The following is a 22,615-nucleotide window of genomic DNA, read 5'->3' as shown; positions in this document are numbered from 1 at the left end:
GCGGGCGCGCCGGGCCGCAGGGCCCCGCGTGGGAAGGGCGGAGGACCGGGCCCCCGGGACAGCCTCGCGCCGCGCCCCGCGGGCCCGCGCTGCAGGGGACAGGCCAGCTCCCTGGTCCGCTTCGTCCCCTCCTCTACCTTACTCTTATACTAGTCTCACTTCCCTCCACCCATCGCGGTGACCTCAGTGCGTCGGGTTAAATTGGCGACAAGAAGCCAGGGTTTTGCTGTTTTCTTGCAAATTTCTCATCCCTTCTGTCCAGCCACGGGCGCGGAACCGCAGGCGGCCGGGATGGGGCAGAGGGCAGGAGGTGGCCGCAGGCCTCACCTACCGCCACCCCAGCCCTCCTGGGCTGGGTCCTGGCCTCCCGCCGGGTTCTGCCCGCGAGGCTGAAGCAGGGAGAAGGGCTGAGGAACGAGCTGTACAGGCGGGGGAGGGGGGGTTACGGGGGCTCCCTGAGGGGTGCTCTCCGCTCCTCCGTCCGCCCTTTCGTGGCCGGCCCCCCACCCAGGCACAAGTCAGAGGGCAGCCGCCTCTGCTCAGGCCTAGTTTCACGGTTTTCCGTGCCTTGTGCTTTTCTTTTTCTCCTGAATTGTCTGTTCAACCTGGTGATGGTGCCTGCGATGCGCAACATTCTCACCTCAAGAGAATGATTTTTGGTTTATGCGTGGCAGGGATTATCATCCAGCCACCACAGGATGACGCGCCCACTAGACCACTGGCGGGAAAGTCCGTGGGAGCCTGCGGTGGCCTGCAGGGGAGAATCCATGAGCGGGGTCCTTTCCCTCCCAGTTTCCACCTAAACACTATGTGAAGTCTAGTCTAGGAGGAGGAAATAAACCATAAATCCACGTATGGTACATAAGTATTGTATCTACCATATGCGGGGCGTTATTGAGGGGAGGCAGGAGGCTTTGAATCCATCAGACACCTTTTACAGCTCAAGTTTTGATTCCATAAGCTTGTGTTAAGCCGGTGCCAGGCCCTAATGCAAGGACCTACAACCAAACAAACCTGGATGGTTTCTCGTACTCCTAGGCTCTCTATGGTCAGCACCCCCCACAGCCCCATGCACCCATTACCCTCACGTTTCCCAGTGTTCTGTGCACCTGGATATAATCAAGGCTTTTCCTTTCCCTTCTTCCTGGCAATCTGTTCTCCTCTGTTATCTGCTCTATATTCTATTTTCTTCAGTGTAGTTCTCTTGTTTTTAATGTAATATAAACACTAATTTGTTAAAAACTATTTTTTTCTAGTTACAGTTTAAATTTTATAAGGATTTTTTTCAATGCCATAACCCCGTGGTTCTCAAACCTGAGTGTACATCAGAATCACCTCGAGAGTTTGTCACAAACTGTTAGGGCCTATTCCAGAGGTTCTGATTTACTATGTCTAGGGTGGGGGCCTAGGAATTTGCTTTCTAATAGGGCTGTAGGTGATACTGATACTACTGGTCCAGGGACTTCGCTTTGAGAACCATTATCCATACACAGAGAAATGATGCCAGTGAGAATTTCTGGTGGTGTGGCAGGCCTGAGGAAGAATATCCCAAATCAGGACCCCTGGCTGTTGGAACAGAAAAAAAATTAGAAACTAGAAACTAGTCCACTCTACCTGAACATTAGAAAAACCTAGATAACCTTAAAATAAACTTGCCTGTGCCCAAACTATATCCTAGACTAATCGAATCCTAATATCTGAATTTTGGGATACGGCTAGGGTATAGATAGGTTTTTAATAGCTCCACGGATGATTTTAATGAGTAAAGAGGAGACCACTGATAGAGTCCAACTTGGACTTGTAGAAGGAATTTGGATGAGAATACTGAGGTCAGTCCAGAGAAATTAAGTAGTTGGTCTAGGGCACATGATTGGTTAGTTTTTGAATTCAAGCCTGTTGAACTTCCAAAGCTTTCTACCATACCACAATGTCTCCCGGAGCCAAACCCTGTAGGTTTCCTGCCTAGGGTTTTGGTTCAGACCAGGACAGGATGCCTAAGCTAATTCCTACCATATATGGTTAACTCAAGTCCATTACAGGAACATTTCCATTGGTGGTGTGCTTGTCCCGCTGGAGCTGAAGTCTAAAGAGCCTGATGGGGACAGAATTGTTTACACAGGCACATATGACACAGAAGGTGTGGCCCCAACCAAGAGTGGAGAACGGCAACCCATCCAGATCACCATGCCGGTAAGGCCTACTTTTGAGGGGAAAGGGTGTGCCAGGGCAAATGCAAACCATGGAAAGGGAAACAATCACTATCTCCTTTTAAGAAAAGTTATCTTAGGGGCCGGCCCCGTGGCTCACTCAGGAGAGTGCGGCGCTGGTAGCACCTAGGCCGCGGGTTCGGATCCTATATAGGGATGGCCGGTGTGCTCACTGGCTTAGCGTGGTGCAGAAAACAACATGCTGTGGGTTGCGATCCCCTTACCAGTCAAAAAAAAAAAGGTTATCTTAGGACCCAACTATTATGGAAATTGGGTTGTGAATTTCATTCATGGATCTGCTGGTTGAGAACTCTAATGAATGTTTGCATGACAGACTAACCCTATAGATGCTTAAACACATAATACAAACATCTGGTTCTGGGACAGATTGTACCTACATTGCCATTTTCCCTGTTATATTCTATATCTAGGCTGGTTAAGATAACTGACCCTGAAAAGGTTCTGATTCTGAATAGTCTACAATCTTTTAGTTATGAGAAAGCTGATTTGAATGACATTTTGCCACTTAAATTTACTCTAATTGGAGGAGCCTAAAAAGTGTCTGCCATGGAAAATAATAAACTTGTTAGTATCTAGTCCTATTAGATATAATATACAATGATATTCATAGATAATTTTGGCACCCAAATTTAAAGAAGAAAAAAGTTGACAGAAAAGAATAAAGTCGAGAAGTAGATTTAACTATATGTGCAAACATAATAGGTGAAGAAGCCAGCTTGCTGAAACACAGGAAAAGGAAGGTTCACCTAAACTGTTGCTGTGAAAACTGGGCAGCCTTTTCCCTCTGCAAGAACCACCTTGAATTGTCTTCCCTCTAGCTTTAAAGGGCAGATCAAAGGGACGATCACAGAAATTCTCAAATATCAGTGTGTAAAAGAATCTCCTTGGGAGTTTGTTTAAAATGCCAATCCTAGGTCCCACCTCCAGTGATTTTGGTTCAGTAGAGCTAGGGTGGAGCCAAAGAAACCGAACTTTTAACAAGCCTACCAGATGCTCCTGATGGGGTTGGTCTCTGGAATGCACTTTGAGAAACACTGATCTAAGAGCTAATCCATCCAGTCCTTTAGAACCTAAAGTTTATACCATGCCCAATATACTTAAAACAATCACAACGTTAATATAAGTACATAATCTACCAGCCCATCCCTTTGCATCCTATATTTGAACTATTTCAGGAAAGAGTTATTTTCCATCAAAGAATCTTCAACAGGGAAAAATACAAAAATGGGGGAAATATATAATTCCTGCAAGAGATGACTTACCATTTTGGATGATGTTCTTAGAAAGTTGTTTTTACTATGTCTTAGAATATATGTATTGGGTATCATTCTGTATATATACTTTTTTCTACTTATGTGAATCTTTGGATGTCAAATATATATCCAAAGATGTATATATAGAACATCATTTTAAAGTCTGTATGGGTACTCAATTATATGAATGTATCAAATTATTCTCAATCACCTATTGCTTGATTACTTCTATTTCTCTATTATAAAGAAAATCACATTGAAAATCACTTGTGCACAATTGTCTAATGTTTTTGGGGGATAGATTTCTAGAGGAAATTTACATGTTAAGGTGTTTTATAAGTACTAACTGAGCTCCAGAAGGGCTAGACAACTTCTGCTCCCATCATCTGTATTTACATACCCGCTAAATAGAAATGATATGGACATCCCTGTCTCTTAATTTTAGGGAGAAAGCATTCCATTTTGCAATGCTAAATATAATGTTGGCTGTACAAATTTTATTGTAAATCCTTATAATTAATCATTTAAAAGTATTTTTAATCTGATAGGCAGAATATTTTAATTTTTATTTCTTTAGTTCCTGTTAATTTGAAATCTTGACATGTTCATTTACCACTTCTATTTCCTTTGTAGATTATATGTTCATAGCTTTTACCCATTTTTTTCTACTTCAGTGTGTCTTGTTAATTTTAAGAAATCTTTATAAATTAAAAATAATCATGTTTTTTATTATACCTTGAGTGTGTTGATCACTTATTTGCATTTTAATTTTGTTTACAATATAAATTTAAAATTTTCATGCTTTCGATCATGTCAGTCTTTTCCTTTATGGTTTTGTAGTTAGGATGAAGCTTGGAAAGTCTTTCCTAAGTCCAATATTAATTATGCATACATATTCACACAGCTATCTTTGTGTATTTTCATCTGAACTTTCATAGTCTTATTTGTTAAATTTCAGATGAATTTGACATTTAAATATTAATTCATATTGGAATGTCTTTGTCCAAAATGTCCTAATACAGTTATTTAAATCATGCTTCTCCAATGTTCAATTTCATACTAATTTCTTACATGGCAAAATTTTTAAGTATCAGGCCGGCCCGGTGGCGCACTGCTACGGCGCACTGCTACAGTGCACCGCTTGGGAGCGCGGTGGCGCTCCCGCCGAGGGTTCGGATCGAGATGAGATTACCAATTGAGTACAATTATAGAAGGTGATTTGGTGCTTCTGACCTACAGTCAGCTGGAGACTCAAGTTGGAGCATCTCACCTATGAAATTTCCCCAAGGGCTTCCAGATAATGATTTTAAATGCTAATTACTGCATGTAGTCAATGCTCTGATAAAATTGAGAGCATTTTGATTTATGACGGGTATTAAGTAAGAGCAAGAATGAAACCCAGTAGATTTAAAGGATTTAAACATACTCAGAAGGTGTTGGCACAAAAAGAAAAATGTGAAGCCCTTTTTTTTTTAATAGTCATATTTATTTCAGCTTAGAAACATTTTCTCCTTATTACTGCCAATGTTGCCACCATAGAAATTGACCCAACTCTGTCCAGATCTGCAATTAAAAAAAAATTTTTTTTTAAGTATCTTCATATACTTTTCTAGACTTTATAAGATCTATTTGTATGCATATATTGCATTGTTTTTAAATACTTCTTTCAATAATAGGTATAAATGTATTTTGTAACTGGCCACCTTACTAAACTGCTTACTAAAGTTTTTTAGTTAGTTATCTTTGGTTTTTAAGATAGTCATAATCTAAATATAACTGTCATTTTCTGTTTTTTTTTTTTCTGGCCATATTGCATTGGCCAGCATTTCTAGAATAATGTTGACTGCTAGTGGGCAAAGGGTATCCTTGTATTCAGGGTTATACTGTTAGGTACTATGCTAGTTTCAGAGATTTATTGTGTTATAGGAACCTTTTTCTAGTTCACTGAGAGGTATTTTTTTAAACTGCAGGTGTGTTGAATTTCATCTAATTCTTTTCCCATCTATGAAGAGAATTCATCACAAAAATATATCAAAGGAGATAAATTATATAATACTTTCAAATACTAAGCTACCCTTTATTTCCTAAAATAAGCCTTACTTATTTTTAATATATTTTAAAATATATTGCTAAAATCAATATGCTAAGATTTTATTTAGGATTTTTAGATTTTTATCAGCAAATATTTGAGGATTTCCTATTTGTCAGGCACTGGGGGAAGAGTGGTGAACAAAATAGATATCTTTGGCTTCACGGGGGAAAACATACTTTATACATGATTATCAATAATAAGGTAAATAATTCCTACTATAAAAAGTGTAGTGAAAAGTAGTAGTGTCCTTGGAGCATATACTAGGGGTCTTATCCTAGTGTAAGATTTTGGGGATGGCTTTCTTGAGAAAGGAATTAAGGGTGAATAAGAGTTGGGGGAAGAGGGAGCACTCAAGGAAAGAGAAGTTGCAAAAGTGGAGAGCTGGGAGAGAGTATAATATGTTCTAACAATTGAGAGAAGACCAATGTGGCTGGAGCAGAAAGTGAGGCAGAGACTGACACAAGATAAAGCAAAGAGGTAAGTAGGGGTTAGGTAAATTCCTTACTGGATTTATCCTAATGGCTATAGGAATTAATTGAAGGTTTTTAAATCTCGAGATATGATTTATATACAATAAAATTCACCAACTTTAAGTATACAGTTATATAGGTTTTGACAAATGGATACTACTGTATAATCAACACCCCAGTAAAGATATAGAACATTTCTGTCACCCTGAAAATTCCCTCATTCCCATTTGTAGTCAATCCCAACTCTAGCCCACACTGGGCTTTTGGTCTCAATATGTTAGTTTAACTATTCAATAATTTCATGTAAATAGAATTATACTGTTGCGTCTGACTTCTCTAACTTAGTATAATGTTCTTGAGATTCATCTATGCTATTGCATATATCAGTAGTTGGTTTCTTTTATTGCTGGGTAGTATTACATTGCATGGGTATACTACAGTTTATCCCTATACCAATAAATTGACATCTGGGTTGTTTTCAGCTTTTGGTACTATGGGTAAAGCTGCTATGAACATTTGAGTATGAGTCTCAGTCTGAACACATGTTTTTATTTCCCTTGAGTAAATACCTAAGAGGAGAATTGCTAAGTCACATGGTGTGTGTTTAACAATATAAGAAATGACCAGACTGTTGTATCATTTCATATTTCCACCAGCAATGTATAAAATTCCAGTTGCTTTACATACCCAATATATGTCCATCTTTTAAATTTGGAAATGCAAAAGACCTAGAAGAGCCAAAAACAGTTTTATTTCATGTTGTATATTGTAGTCCTTAAATTAGGTACCATAAATCTTCCAGCTTTGTTTATTCAAAGTTGTTTTGGCTGTTCTAGGCCCTTTGCATTCTTATACAGACATCAGAATGAGCTTGTCAGTTTCTCTCAAAATCGGGTTAATGGGTTTGCATTAAATCCATAGGTCAGTTTGAAGAGATTTAACATCTTAATACTGAGTCTTTTAATCCATGAATATGATATGTATCTATTTAGGTTTTCTTTAATTTTCTTTTCAATATATTACAATGTTTCCTATACAGATTTTATGCATGCCCTTAAAAATTTCCAATTAACTATTTCATATTTTTGAATGTTACTATAAATGAATTTGTTTTTAATTGCTGGTATATGGAAAAAAACTGAAAATCGTATATTAATCTTGAATCCTAAAACCTTGCTAATCTCACTTAGTAATCCTAATAGGTTTTTTTTTTTTTTTTGTAGAACCCCTAGGATTTTCTACATATGCTATTATGTCATCTGTAAATAACAATATTTTTCTCCTTTCTTTCCAATCTGTATTTCTTTCATTTATGTCCTGATTGTAATGGCTAGGTCCTTCAGTATGATGCTAAATAGAAATGATGATAGTGGACATCCTCGTCCCTTAATTTTAGGAAGAAAGCATTCGATTTTGCAATGCTAAATATAATGTTGGCTGTACAAATTTTATTGTAAATCCTTTGATTAGGTTAGGGAAATTCCTTTTTATTCCTAATTTACTGAGAGTTTTTATTATGAATGTGTTGCAAAATGTTTTCAAATACTCTTTCTGCATCTTTTGAGATAATCATGTTTTCTTTATTCTGTTTATGGTAAATTATAGTGCTTTTTCAGTGTTAAAACAATCTTGAATTCGTGGTATATTCTCTGTATTTATGGCTGGCTTTGATTCATTTATATTTTGTTCAGTGTTTTTACATCTGTGTTTCTGAGAGGTATTGGTCTGTAATTTTCTTATAATTTCTTGTTTAGTTTTGGTATCAAGGTAATTCTGGCTGCATAAAGTGATTTGGAAAGTGTTTACTCTTCTGATTTCTGGCAGAGTTTGTGTAGAACTGGTATTATTCTTAATGTTGTAAATAATTCACCAGCGAAGGTATACATTTTTCTTTATTTAAGGTTTTTAATTACAAATTCAATTTTCTTAGTTGATATTGGACTAGTCAGATTTTATTTCCTGAGTTTTTGTAATTTGTCTTTGAAGTCACTCATTTCAATTAAGTTGTCAAATTTATTGGCATAAAGTTCTTCATAATGATCTTCCACCATCCTTAATACATTAGGACCTCTCTTTCATTTTTTTACTCTTTAATTCTTGATATTAAAAATCTTTTTTTTCCCCCTGATCAGTCTAGTTAGAGATTTATCGGTAATTGTTGGCCTTTTCAAAATCCCTGCTTTGTTTTCACATGCTTCACTCTCCATTTTTCTATTTCATTGTTTTCTGGTTCTATATTTATTTATTTATTTTGTTTGCTTTGAAATATTTTAATTGAGGTATAGTACACATACAGTGAAATAATCCTTTTGTTCTGGTTTTCAGTAGTTTGGCTATGATGTACCTAATTGTGTTTTTTCTTTGTATTTTTTCTTCTTGGATCACTGAATTTCTTGAATCTATAAGTTAATGTTTTTACCAAACTTGGAATATTAATCATTTTGTTAAGTACTTTTTTTTTCCTACTCCATTCTCTCCTCTCCATATAGGATTCCACCTAAACATGTGTTGGAAAGCTTGGTATTATACATGTCTTTGAGGCTCTGTTCAACTTTCTTCAATTTTTTTTTCCTTCAGATTAGATCATTCCTACTTATGCATTCTTAAGTTCACTGATTCTTTCTTCTGCTCTTCCTTGTACTATATTGTCCTCATTTTCTAAATTTTCTATCATATATTTCAGCTCTAGAATTTTTATTGTATTTTTTATAGTTTCAATTTTTTAAAGATTTCTTACCTGTTGCTCATTGACACCATGTTTTTGTTTATTTCTCTGAGCATATTTATAATTGTTGGCTCCAAATCTTTGCTGAATCCAACATTTGGTTCCATTCAGAATAAGTTACTAAGGACTGACTTTTTTCCTGAATGTGGGTCACTCTTTCCTTTTTGTTAACATGTCTGGTAATTTTTGACTATAAACTAAACACCATGGGTAATATATTTTTGACTCTAGTTTCTGTTTTATTTTTCTGAGTATCGTTGTCTTTTTATATACCGACAGGCAGTAAACATTACTGGACTCCAGCTTCAAGTTCTGTCTTTTCAGTAGTATACAGCAGTATACCTCTGCTCAGTTTTTTTCAACTTTCAGTTGCTGCTTTTTTAGTCTGGTCTCCTTTTATGCCCATGGAGTTTAGCAGTCAGCCAAGGAGATGGACAGTTTTTACTGAGATTTTTAAGCCCACCCACCCTGAAGTTCCCCTAAATTTCCTAAACCTTTTGCTGTTTATACCTCAAGCTAGTAAGTAAGGCTCTACCTTATCAGGTTCAGAGATGTACTCAATTAAAAAAAAAAGAAAAGAAAAGAAAAAAAGTGAGCTTACAAACTTTATGCAGCACAACTTTATCGTTTAAGGATTGACTCTTTGCTGATTTGTCTGCTTTTTCAATGGTTCCCCTAGGGTGTCCCGCTCCCAATACCCTATGCATACACATACAGTTAGCCAGGGTTTATAGCAGGGTTATAGTCAGATTTTGGGTTTCATCCCTTCTGCAGCTCTCTCTCTTCCAGGATTCCCTACCTAAAGTTCCAGCTTCTCTGCCAGCCTTGATGCTGTCTTCTGCCACTTCCAACAGGTAATGCTGCTATCTTCACCTGCCAGACTTTCAAAAAAGTTATAAACAAAACTCTTGGGTGTTGCTGTTGAGGTAACCTTCTACATCCTTCAATTAGTTTTACATTTTGTCAGATTTTACAGTTATCTGTAATGTTTACCCAACAACTCTATCGCACCATTACTCCCCCTTTTAAAAACCTTTCGATGTAGGAGTTCTAGTTCCTGGTAATGTGATAAGATTGGCATGATAAAATTACTGTAGTGGCCAATGTACAGATTAGGAGATGGAGAGGCAAAGAACAATTAAAAGGCCTTTGTAATCTTAAATTTTGGTGTCAGGGTTAATAGCTTTGCAAAATGAGTTAGAAACTTTTTTATGGCTCTGAAAAAATTTTCATAGCTTAGGACTTAGCTGTTACTTAAAAGTCTGACTGAATTTCCGCATAAAAGTCAAGAACCAAAAATAAAGATTTGGGAAGAATATCTTTAACTTTCAATTTAGTCCATGACTTTTGCCTTATTGGGGGTTTTGAGTCAACATTATGTTTTTCTGAGGAAAACATCCATTTCTACAGAATTTTAAAATGCATTTTCAGACTTGTAGGAATATTAAATATTATTGATAGACCAATTAAGCCATCAAAAACTACATCCTTAAATAAGTTTAGAGCCCCCTTCACTGGGTTACATTGTGACATTAGGCTGTCAAGTGTCATGAAAGTCTGCTCGAAGAAATAGCTGTGTGTAGAAATAGTTCACAGCTAAATGCCCTTTAATGTTCCATGTGCAATTTTTTGGTTTTGCTTTTTTGTTCTTAGAGCTAGAAAAGCCTATTTTATTATTACTTTGCTTTTGAGAAACTGATAACATTTGTCTCTTTTGTAATGATGAAATGATTTAATTCAGTATTTTTCAGACTGTTTTCTGAAGTCTCAAGGTTCTCCTGAGGTACTTAGAGCCCATTGAAAGGGGCAGGGAGGGGGCCAGCATCTCTCTCCTTTATCTAGTCATACACTACAGTACTCCTTCATTTATTTCTTGGGGGAAAAAAAGTTCTACTGTAAAAAACCAAAAGTAATAAAAGTGATTTTTTAAAATAACTAATAATTCAGGTTTTTTTGCTTTAGCAACCAGAAAACCCAGAACCAAATCTAAGCTCAAAGCATTATATTTAATATGCTTATTTTTTTATGGTCATTATTTTTATTTGCATATTTTTAGTTTTATATAAAATGCTAAACACCATTTTAAATCCTTTGTAAAATGATGTACAGTATAAATATATAAATCAAGGTTGAATGAGATGGGAAAGTTAAATCATATAAAATCTAAAATTATGGAAAAATCAGAGCTGAGTGTCCACTATGGAAAAATAACTTTCTCAATTTTAAATAGTAGAAATCATAAAGGAAAATAAGAAAATTAAGTGTAATTATGTTTCTGCAAATTGGAAAATGAAAATAAAGCAATAGTGAGAAATATGACACTACTTTTATCTTCAAGAGTCTGTGATTTAAAAAAAAATGCAGGTCTTTAATAGAAATATTGACAAAACACAAAGAACACTTTCCACAAGAAGAAATAAAATTAACATGTAGAAATGTTCATTCATGTGAATGATAGTGAAAAGTAAACTAGTAAATCTATTTTTTTAAAGTAATTCCCAATGATGTCATAATTATAACAAAGCCTTCTTTGTTGCTGGTAACATTGTAAAATGGAATATACAACATTATTTTTTAAGTCAAAATGGTTATATGTGGGAACAGCCATAAAGATTCATTTCTTTTGACCAAATAATTTCACTTCTATTGAGACAGATATATGAACAAAATTATATTTCAGAGCACTTTTTATGGTGGGAGACAGTTGACGTATGTAATATCATGGGATACATCATGATAGTCCTGTGTAACCATTAACATTGTCACAATGAAGGGCCGGCCCTGTGGCTAACTCAGGAGAGTGTGGCGCTGGTAGCGCCAAGGCCGCGGGTTCGGATCCTCTATAGGGATGGCCGGTGCACTCACTGGCTGAGCATGGTGCAGACAACACTGTGCCAAGGGTTGTTATCCCCTTACCGGTCAAAAAAAAAAAATTGTAACAATGAATATGTAGTTGGACAACATATATATTTATAGTTGTCCAAATTTTAATATTAAAAATAATTGTAATTATAAAATGTATGTATGTGGAAAGTAATCTGAAAATGAACTGAATCAAAATGTAGGGATTACCGGCTCTTTAAAAATTTGCCCAAATTTTGGGAATTATGTTATTTCATCTTTGGTTTTTCAAGTCATGCAAAACTTTTAAGATGCTGGGATGCATTCCCAGCCCTCCCTCTGTGCTCAGCCGAAAAGGAACCTAAAGGGACTTGCTGGCCTTCAGTCATATTTGGTGTGATCCTAAATGCCAGTATTTGAGAGTCTGCCTCCAGAAAGTAACTAGTATCATACCATTAAGGGTAAGTTTGTTATCTTCTTACCATGTTAAAACTAACTGTGGTCTTAGGGATCAGATAATAGAATCTACCTACTCTGCATTGAAAAAGAAAAGAAAAAAAAAAAAAAAAAAAAACCCAGGCTCACCAAGTTAAGGTATGCCCAGAATCATACTGTTAATTACAGATGACATCCTGGTATCTTTCTGACCTCCAGTTCTAATTCTGACATGCTTGGCTTTTTCTCAGGCACTCATGCCAATAACATTTCCCTTGATGGACTATGTAAATTTAAATAATCCAGGGACTTACTACTAAACTGACTGGATTTACCTGAATATGGCAAGATTTCAGTGTTGTCTGTGAGAGTATGGTATCTATAATATAATTTTTAATACCTTAAGCTTAGAATATTGGTGACTTTAAAATGTCATAGAATAGTGTCAAAGGCTATTGGAAACTTCACCACTAGAATGAAAATTTGAACTTAACATTAGAGCTGCTGACTTGATCAGAAAACCTTCTCTACTTCAATGATTTTCTTTATAATCAGCCTGTTACAGATAACATACAAGTAGATGGCCAATGCTTAACCCAAAAGCTGTGCAATCATTGTTGGGCACGAGCAACTATCAATCACCTGCCTCTAGACATGAGAATGTGTATGTAAGGACCTAGGCTTTACTGTGGGGATACTGGATTCATGAGTTTAGAGACTGCAGATCTCTTCCCTACGACATATCCTTAAATCATCTAGTAACTTAAGGCTCCCCAACCTTTTAGCAGATGCCTGGACAGGCAAACAAGTATTGTGGTAATAATATCTTTCAATGACTAAGTCTGAATCATTCGCACATTAACACAAAACAAAACCCTGTGCTTCAGCCATTCAAAAGAATGTAGAAGTTCTCACTTTACAGATCCAATTAGGAAAGTTTTGAATCAAGTCCTTTCTAAATTGTTTGAGTTCATATTCCCCCCTAGAGCTCCATTTACAACTAGAGCAAAAGAAATACAAATTCGTCCTGCTAAGACTAGAGTCCCAGGAGGGGACAGCAGCCTTCAGAAATAAACAAGAAGTCACAGCTCTGGACCTCCCAGCCCACACTGGCTCCAGAGAGAAGTTGGGGAGGTCTCCTCTCTTGCCCTGTGAGCACTTGGCAGACAGGATACAGTCTCATTTATGGTGGCCTCCTCCACACTTGATCCTGTGCTCACTACATGTTAAGTGAAAGGATGAACAACTTAAAGGTAGCTCATTGGCTCTCTAAGACCTCATTAAAATTCTAACAATTTTGTTATTTGCAGTTCTGCTTTGGTCAGTCTTTCCTTTCAACTCTAATTACATATGCTACTTATGAGTCTTGCTTATTAGTTTAAGATTATTTCTAAGTAGTTTTTTTTTTTTTTTTAATCATTGCATAAATGATTCTAGGATAATTGGCTATTTGGGGGAAAACATCCTCGTTGTTCTTTCCTGATACCACACTCCAAAATATATTTCAGATGGAAAAAGTCAACTTTTTAAAAATTCTAAATAGAAAGAATTCATTCAAACTCAAAAAAAAAAAAAAAAAAAAAAAAAATTCCAAAGATAAAAGTTGAAAACTTTGATTACATACAATGTAAAATTTCTGTCAAACATCATAGAGTTACATTTTAAATAAAAGGCAATTTAAACTAAAAAGCAAATGACAATTGGTGAAAAAATTAGCGGAAACATGTATAGTCTCCTAAATTGTGTCGCCTTATTTGCCGCTGCCCATGCAAATGCTGCTGCTTCCTTTCAATTACATTGCATAGCCCTGTACTGCCCACCCAAGCAGCAGGTGGCCACCAAAGTCAGGAAGTAGAAAAACGCCATCTGACTTAGATTAATGACTGTTATCTCTTTATACAAATAATCCAGAGGGCCTGGCACTGGGAGCTAATTAAGCAATACCCAGCTCTAAAACTGCTCAATTTCCACTTCAAAAAGCAGTGTTGACTTCTGTTTTAATATGACTAATTCCCCATTTAGTCCCTCCAAAGAGAGAATCCAGGTAGATATTCTGTCTGCACAAATCATTATAATTCCCTTTTGTCAGCCCCCTTCAGTGGGAGACTGGTAGAAGTTTGGAGGAACAAGGAAAGAGGTGGTTATGATGCTGAGTGTGTGTATGGAAGCAGGTAGCCTTGCACAAGCACTCCCAAATATAAAAGTTGGTCCTTATGCCAGTTATCTGGTCTTGTATTTGGCAAGAGCTATAACGTTAATGTACAGAAAATTCTTAGAAACCAGGAAGAGATGATCGTAAGATGTGGGAAATAGGAAAAAAAAATTGTGAGCAAAAAACATAAATAGGCAATTCACAAAAGAAATACAAATGGCCAGTAAATAAGTGAAAAATGATTTAATTTCACTATTGGTCAAAAATACATATAGTGCAATGTCAATATTCACCTGTAAAATTGGTGAAATATTAAAATTAAACCAACTATTCACAGTAGTATATTTTATGAAACATGGTGATTTTTATAAATTGACATTGTATCCTGCAAGCTTGCTAAATTCATTAATTTAGTAGCTTTTTGTTAGATTGTTTAGTATTTTCTGCAGACACAGTTGTCTATCTGATAATAGAGACAGTTTCACTCCTGCTTTTTCTTCCCCTTACCCTAAGATACCGGCTAGGACCTCCAATACAATGCTGAATAGGGGTAATAAGAACATAGTCTTGCCTTGTTTCTGATCTCAGAGAAAGGACTCAGTCTCTTACCATTGAGGATGAAGTAAGTATAGGTTCTTTGTCAATGCCCCTTAAAAAGGTTGAAGAACGTTCCTTCTATTCCTAGTTTGCTGTGAGTAGAATCAAATCGCATTGTGAAATGGTTTTCTGCATCTGTTGGTATAATTGTTTTTTTCCCTTTATTCTGTTAATATGGTAAAATTTCAAATATTGAACCATGTGGGAGGGTACTTCAGAAAGTCTGTGGTGGTTAGAGCACAGCCTTGTAACACCAAGGTCATGGATGGGTTCAGATCCCCATTCCAGCCAGCTGCCAAAAAAAAAAAAAAAAAGTCTGTGGAAAAATAGAGTGAAAAGATAATACAAACTTTCCATGAGCCTTTTGAAGTACCCTCATGTTATCCTTATTACATATTGCTGGATTTGATTTAGTAATATTTCAAGCAAAAAGAAAATATTTCAAGCAGATAAAAATTATAAGCAAATTTTATGTATTAGTCTATGAGGAATTTTTGTCTGTACTCTTCCCTTCACATGTAATGTCTTTGTCAGCTTTTGGTATTAGGGTAATGTTGTCTTCACAAATGAATTGAGAAATGTTCCCTCTTCTGTCTGAAAGAATATACGTAAAGGTGGTTTTTCCCCCTTGTGTACAAACTTATCAATGAAGCCATTGAGTCTGGAAGATTTTTAACTACAAATTCAATTTCTTTAGTAGATAGTTTACTATTTCTTTTACTGATAGTTTGTGTCTTTCAAGGAGGGATTAGTCCATTTTATTGAACTTATTGGTGTAAGATTTTCTTAATTTAAGGTATAGGATCTATAGGGATGTTCTCTCATTCTTAATATTGGTAATTTTTCTTGCTCAGTTTTTTTTTAGGGGGTTATCAAAATCAGACTTCAGTTTCATTGATTTTTTTTTATCCCTTTTCTAATTCATTGATTTCTGCTCTTTATTTCCTTTCTTTTTCTTACCACTGTAAAGTCACTAGACAGGCTAAAATTAAAAGGACTGACAATGTGGAAATATAAAGCTTAGGAAAAGTTTGAAAGTTTCTTATAAATATAAACATACTTTGTAAGACCCAGAATTTTTAGTCCTATGTGTTTAGCTAAGAGAAATGGAGAATATGTATGTACTAATGAAACTTCAAGCAATTCAGGAATAGAGGCTTGAATTCAGTGGGAGTTGATAAGTCACACCACACTAAAAGTCAGATGCTTATTTATACTCAGTTTGTTTACTAATAAAGTGAGATTGTTCTATCAACATAATAAGATTGGTCTGTGCTCCCAAGTAATGGGTTTCTGAATGACCTTGTTCTTGATGAATTTCACATCTCCAGTCAAAGTGGGTGGCATGGTGAGTTGAAAGAAGTACTCTGGGAATTCTTCGCTAATTGGTTGTAAGACCATGGAAATTGTTTTCAACAAGCTCTTCAGATTCTTCGTTTGCCACCGAGGATGACAAATGAGTCTCCTTGGAATTGGATGTGTTCTCTTCCACAGTAGTCGTGAAATAAAAATGTACCTAGGCTTGCAACTTGTAAGAACACTATGGCAAATAAAATATCCAGGTAGAGTATCTGTCTCAGCTCAGGCTACTATAACATAATACCATAGACTAGGTGGCTTAAACAGCAAACATTTATCTCTCACATTTCCAGAGGCTGGGAAGTCCGGCCTCTAGAAAAATCAAGATTAGGCTTCTGGTGAGGACACTCTTCCTGGTTCATAGCCAACCACCTTCTTGTTGTATCCTCACATGGCAGAAAGCAAAGAAAGAGATCACTTCTCTTATGTCCCTTATGAGGACCCTAATCCCATTCATGAGGGCTCCACCCTCAAGACCTAATTACCTCCCAAAGGACCCATCTCCCAATATCATCACATTGGGTATAGGTTTTGACATATGAATTTTGGGGGGACATAAACATTCAGTCCATAGCAATGTCCTAAAGCATTCTACATGTGACAATTTATGTAATTTCTCAGGGAGGGGGGAAAAAAAACTATCCATTAACTCTTAGCCCTTTTCCTTATATGAACATTTTAATATAATGATAATAGCTCCCAGGTGGGAATTAGGACACCTAGGTTCTTGTCCTGGTCCTATCGTTAGCTAGCTGTGGAGTCTAGACCTAGGGCAAGTCACTTAAACTCCCTGAATCTTAACTTTTTCATCCATAAAATGAAGATAAAACCAGGCACAAGATCAAGGTGGAATGATGTGTCTGAAAATATCGTGTAAAATAAAGAATGCTATACAAATTTACAGAATTATACCTGTGTATAAATTGCATCATCCAAAAGCCTGCCTGGGTAGATTTTCCTTGGAAGGGACAGATGGGCTGGAAGGGAATGGAGAGCCTGTGTAGTTGCTTCTATTTTTTTAAAGAATGTCAGCTTTGGAGACCATCTGTTCTCAGCCAGATGAGGTGAAATTCTGAGCTAGGTGATGAGAGGCCCAGGAAATAGAATTCCAAAAGAAAGAATAGGAAGAAGGTTAATGGTAAGTATAAATATCTAAGACATGGGAGAGAGGAAAACATGCATAGTTAGCTGCAGTAAATTTTACTTTAACATGACCTCGAATTCAACATTTAAGAGAAACCCAAACTGAAATACAAGCACCTAAACATCCCATATCTTTCGGTATGACTGTTGCTACTAGCAGATTTCTATTTTGGTCTCCTTTGTTACTGAGAACTCTTTGAGACTTTCTCAGTCTTAAGTTTATTCAGACATAAGTGTAGTGCCTTGTTTTTTCTTCCCTGTGGTCATAATTATCTTGGGTTTTTTTTGTGTTTTTTCTTCTGGCCAACTTTTATTTCAAAAATGATCTCAGCATTGTTTCTCTTATCTAGCATGGTTTCAGGCTGCTTCCCCTAAAAGATTAGATGGCGTTTGAAAAATATTTTCATAATAAAATATTTTAATATTAAAATATATAATTTAAAATTCAAATATTAACCAAATTTTAAAATTCAATTGCACTTAATATATCCAATGTCCTGTGCTGGTTGAAAATAATAATTAATACGAACCTCTCTTTAGAAATCTTAGTGAATTATAAAATGAGATTTCAATGTATTCAAACTACCACTATCCTATTGTGAACAAAGCTGTAATATTTTCATTAGAATATACATATTCTTTTTTTTTTTTTTTTTTTTGTCTTTTGTCTTTTTCTGTGTCCGGCAACGGATCGCAACCCTCAGTGTTGCCCCCGTACCGGACCGGGGACCAGCAACGGAATTGCAACCCTCAGTGTTGCTCCCGCGCCTCGCTCAGCCAGTGAGCGGGAACCGGTCTGTATGTGGGATCCGAACCCTCGGGCGGGAGCGCCGCCGCTCTTCCCAAGCGGCGCACTATCCAGTGCGCCACTGGGCCGGCCCAGAATATACATATTCTTAATAGAATTTATAAAATCCCTAGGGCTTGAGGGCTGTATTCATATATTAAATTTTTTTTTTTTCGTTAAATTTTTATTTTGTCAATATAAAATGTATATGATTATTATGGCCCATCTCCGACACCTCCCTCCCTCCTCCCTCTCTCCCCTCCCCCCCAAGAATGTCCTTTCATATATTAAATTTTGAGAAATGATAAATCCATTTTAACCTTTAAAAATTATGATTATAAAAGTAACATTTAATGCAGAAAAATTCAAGTGGAAAGATAGAAAAAATTCCATTTTTTATCTTAGGAGTTAATATCTTTTATTGTCTTCTTTCTTTACATCTTATTTTACATATGTATATAAAGTGTTGTAATTCATTTCTTTCCTGTTAACATTGTTCTAAGCATTTTCTCATGTCATTAACAACCCTAAATTCCTTTTTAATGGCTATGTAAGTCCACCATAATGGTATGCCACCATTTTCATAATATTTCCCTAATGTTTTATGCTTAGATTGCTTCTGTATTTAGAAATTGTTACTAAGCTGATAGATGAATACTGTCTCTCTAAAAGTTTGTATTTCTTTCATTACTAATAACATTTGCAAGTTTTTTAGATGTTAGTCACTTTTCTCTTGTTCACCCTTATCAAAATGTTCTTAATAGTTCTTATTAATTCATATAACCTTTTATAGTAAGGGTATTAACTATTTGGTAATACTTGTAAATACTCACAGTTTTGGTTTAGTTTTTTCTCTGATTATAAAAAGTAGTAATTATTAAATTTCAAAAATACACATAAACACATAGAAAAAAAAATAAAACATATTCAGTTTCCAATATCAATACATATAATTGGATTCACACTACTCATTCTTGATGGTACTCTGCTTAGTTCATGTAACAAGATAAAATAGAAACACTTCATTAAATATTTTACATTTAAAATTACCATATAGTATTCCATTATACCGATATGCTATAATTAATTAATGCCTTAAAGATGGACATTTAGTGTTCAATTTTTCACTACTCTAAACTTTGTGATGTTCCTAAAATAATAAGTGGAATTGCTGGACCCATGTGTACTCACACCTTTAACTTGATGCAAATGACCCTTCCAAAAGGATGTATAATTGAGTTACCATTAGTGGTGTTTAAAATACCTGTTTCCATGTAGCTCACTGAAAATGGACATTTCTAGTTTTCTTAATCAATTTTGAGGTATAGTTTACATATAATAAATGTACCCATTTTAAGTGTACAATTCAATGAGTTTTGAGCAAAATATACATAAACCCATGTATCCACCACCACAACCAAATATACAACAACACTTCTATCACCCCTAAAAATTCCCTGTTGTTCATTTGCATCAAACCCCTCTTCCCAGGTAACCCCCTTTCTCCTAGGTAACCACAGACACTTCTTGTCAGTATAGATTATATTCTATCACCATATAGTTTTATATAAGTGGAATCACAGCATATGTATGCTTTGGGATCTAGATTCTTTTGCTCAGCATGTCTTCTAGATCCATCCCTGTTGTTGCCTGAATCTTCCCTTATTCTTTAGTAAAATGCCATTTTATAAATTTTCCAAAACTCGGCTGGCCAGTGGCTCACTTGGGAGAGCATGGTGTTGATCACACCAGGGTCAAGGGTTCGGATCCCCATACTGGCCAGCTGCCAAAAAATAAATAAATTTACCAAAACTTGCCTATTGTGAGGTGAATGATTAAACATTTGGGTTGATTCCCATTTGGGGTGACTGTGAATAGAGCGGCTGTATGCCTGTATAGGCCCTTAAGCCATGACTCATAAGAAGAGAGACTTCATTTTCATACTGGGCAGGTATGTGGACTCTAGGTATATCATCCACTGTTTCAAGTCAAGCAAGTTTCCCAAAGGAAAGCCCAGATCTTGTTTTGGGATCAAATTAACAGGATGAGGCAATAGTGCAGATTATAATTTTGAAAGCATCTTGGAAAGCTATCTGGGAAGCACCTGATCGCCCTCCTCCTGTATCAGCTGAAAAGCATAAGGCTCCTGTTGCTCTCTGCCGCCGCCTCCTCCACGTCTTCTGGCTCCTGATGAGTCTAAGGATTGTGCCAAGTCAGTCCCTGTCCCCTTCCGTGACAGGGAGGTTCAGAGGAGAAAATAACGACAAGCCTCATGCTGTTTAATGCCAGGTCCCCTAAATAGCTCCAGACGGCGGTAGCAGGGTCAGGCTACCCCTCAGGCCACTTGACCCTCTGCCCAGTGGCCTCCAGCGTATTCTATGCCCTCTTCTCAGCTACAAGAGAAATGTGTCCTTAACGGCTCAGGAGAATTCTGTGCAGTGACTTGCAGGGCCTACTTTCTGGAAGTAGAATGCAAACTTAAGAACAAGAACCATGCCTTAAATAAATGTTTATATGAGCAAACTACGTAGTAGATACTCAAATATGATTTTGGATAATGTATAATCTAAGCCTGAGACATGGGCACGGACTCCTGACTTGATAAACACTCTGTATTTGATAAAGTAGGGCCTTTAACAAATACTTTCAATAAAATATTTTTGAGTATCACCTTGAGTCAAGTATTTTTCCCTGGAATTGAAACAATTGTATCTTATACAGATATGTTGTACATATGTTATTTTGTACTGCTGTTTTTGAAGTAGAAACCAAAACACAGCCAGTAAACATTATTTCTTCTCTTCCCAGTCTCCCTTCCATGGCACAGGCCATTTTGGAGCAAGCTCTCAAATTCTGAGATTCTAAGAGTGGTTTTCAGAAAATTAACCTTGGAAAACAAGATAAACTGAGGGAGTTATTTTTTTGAAAGGCAGTATAATAGCAAACACCCTTCATACAATGGGCATAAGAGTTTATAGAAAAGAATGGTTTGCAGCAGCTTTTCAGGAAAACATCTGTAATAAAAGAAGATAGCCCAATAAAGGAAAGGCCCAAGCATTGCAGACTGAGAGAGTCTTGACTGATCGTACCTAATTCCACAGGAGTTCTGTCACTAACACTAGCTCTTGTCTGTCGCTCGTGGCAGGATGAAGTATTTATGGGCATGTTTCTCTTCCCTCAGTTCACAGACATCGGGACCTTTGAGACGGTGTGGCAGGTCAAGTTCTACAATTACCACAAGCGAGATCACTGCCAGTGGGGAAGCCCCTTTTCTGTCATTGAGTACGAATGCAAGCCCAATGAGACACGCAGTCTCATGTGGGTGAACAAAGAGTCCTTCCTCTGAAGATGGCCCTTTCCGATGTTGCTGGACAATCCCCCCAGAAATCTACTTTTAGATAAACCAGCACAAGCCTTACCCAAGGCACGCCACACTGTCGCTCTTTCCCATCTGGTACCAATGACTTACTAGCCCCGAATATTTCCAAAGTGTAATTCCCCTCTGATACGATATCCCTGACCTAAAAGAGTGTGATGTACCATGACCGAAAATATTCCTCTCTGTACTTTGTGCTGGTGTTCCTGCATCCAGTTGTTCTCAGTCGTGCTGTTGACCGCTTGTGACTGGAGCTCAGTGGAATTAGCAGGCTTGTCCTATACCTGAGTGTTCCACCGACGGACTGTGGTGTTTTGTTTCCAAGTTGAGTGATTCCCCCTTTTTGTGTTTAATGTTAAATTTTTTAAAAATAGCAGTGTGTATGGGTTCTCCCATGTGTAATATGGTAATGTGTAACTTGCAATATTTGCCAGCTTTCAAAGCAAGCTTTGTGAAAATGTAATAAAACGGCAGTGAATGGAACTCAAATGTTATGCTTCCTATAAACACCTTTTTCAGGGAAGGATAATGATAAACTTAAAGGTCAAATAGGAAGTGTTTATAATGTATTAAAACTCTTTCAGATAAGGTATTGTGCTATGGCTTAGTGGAAATAGGGAAAAAGCATTGCTGTGGACCACTTTTAAACAAAGTGAAAGGAGTTGTAGGGTTACCCCTTTGGCAAGCTACCCTAGTGTTCAGACATGCATATTGATGGCATCCCTACATTCCCCTTCACTTGAACTTTGTAAACTGTGTATGAAACTGTAATCAACTTTTGATATTTCTTAATAAAGGCATTGAAAATCATACCGTGACTTGCATTCTTAATTTGGCAACAGCTATCTAGCAGGTGGCCCTCTGCTCAGGCCAGCCCCACTCAGATGGGATGAGGGAGATGTACCTGGAGTAGAATTAGCACCTCTAATCATGGATCAACTCCAACCCTTTAGCGGGATTGCTCCAGCCAGTTCTAAGAGGGATAGCACAGGCCTCGGCACTTGGTGGGCAATCAGGAATGCTAGTCCCCATCCTCACTCCATTCCTCCATTCCACCGCCAATGCCCCGTGACTCAGCTATGTACCTCAGCGAAAGGAGGGCATGGTACTATAATAGTGCATGTGCAGCAGGGTTGAGGCTGACTTGCCTGTTCCCA

At 36.9% G+C, this 22,615-nt stretch overlaps 1 protein-coding gene across 1 annotated transcript in view; it reads left to right on the top strand.

Moving 5' to 3' along the window:
• CNRIP1 (cannabinoid receptor interacting protein 1) overlaps nucleotides 1-22,270 on the top strand; it is a 44,496-nt gene extending 22,226 nt beyond the window's left edge. Inside the window, exons 3-4 of the mRNA XM_008577843.1 lie at nucleotides 2,000-2,190; nucleotides 21,264-22,270. Coding sequence (XP_008576065.1) covers nucleotides 2,000-2,190; nucleotides 21,264-21,428 — 356 coding nt within the window. The 3' untranslated portion in view covers nucleotides 21,429-22,270. The remainder of the gene's footprint in view (nucleotides 1-1,999; nucleotides 2,191-21,263) is intronic.
• The last annotated feature ends 345 nt before the right edge of the window (nucleotides 22,271-22,615 follow it).

The sequence above is a fragment of the Galeopterus variegatus genome, unplaced genomic scaffold (assembly GCF_000696425.1).
Source record: "Galeopterus variegatus unplaced genomic scaffold, G_variegatus-3.0.2 Scaffold1586, whole genome shotgun sequence".
Taxonomy (NCBI): Eukaryota; Metazoa; Chordata; class Mammalia; order Dermoptera; family Cynocephalidae; genus Galeopterus; species Galeopterus variegatus.
Note: the sequence above shows the minus strand (reverse complement) of the source record. Positions and strands in the feature narration are given on the sequence as shown.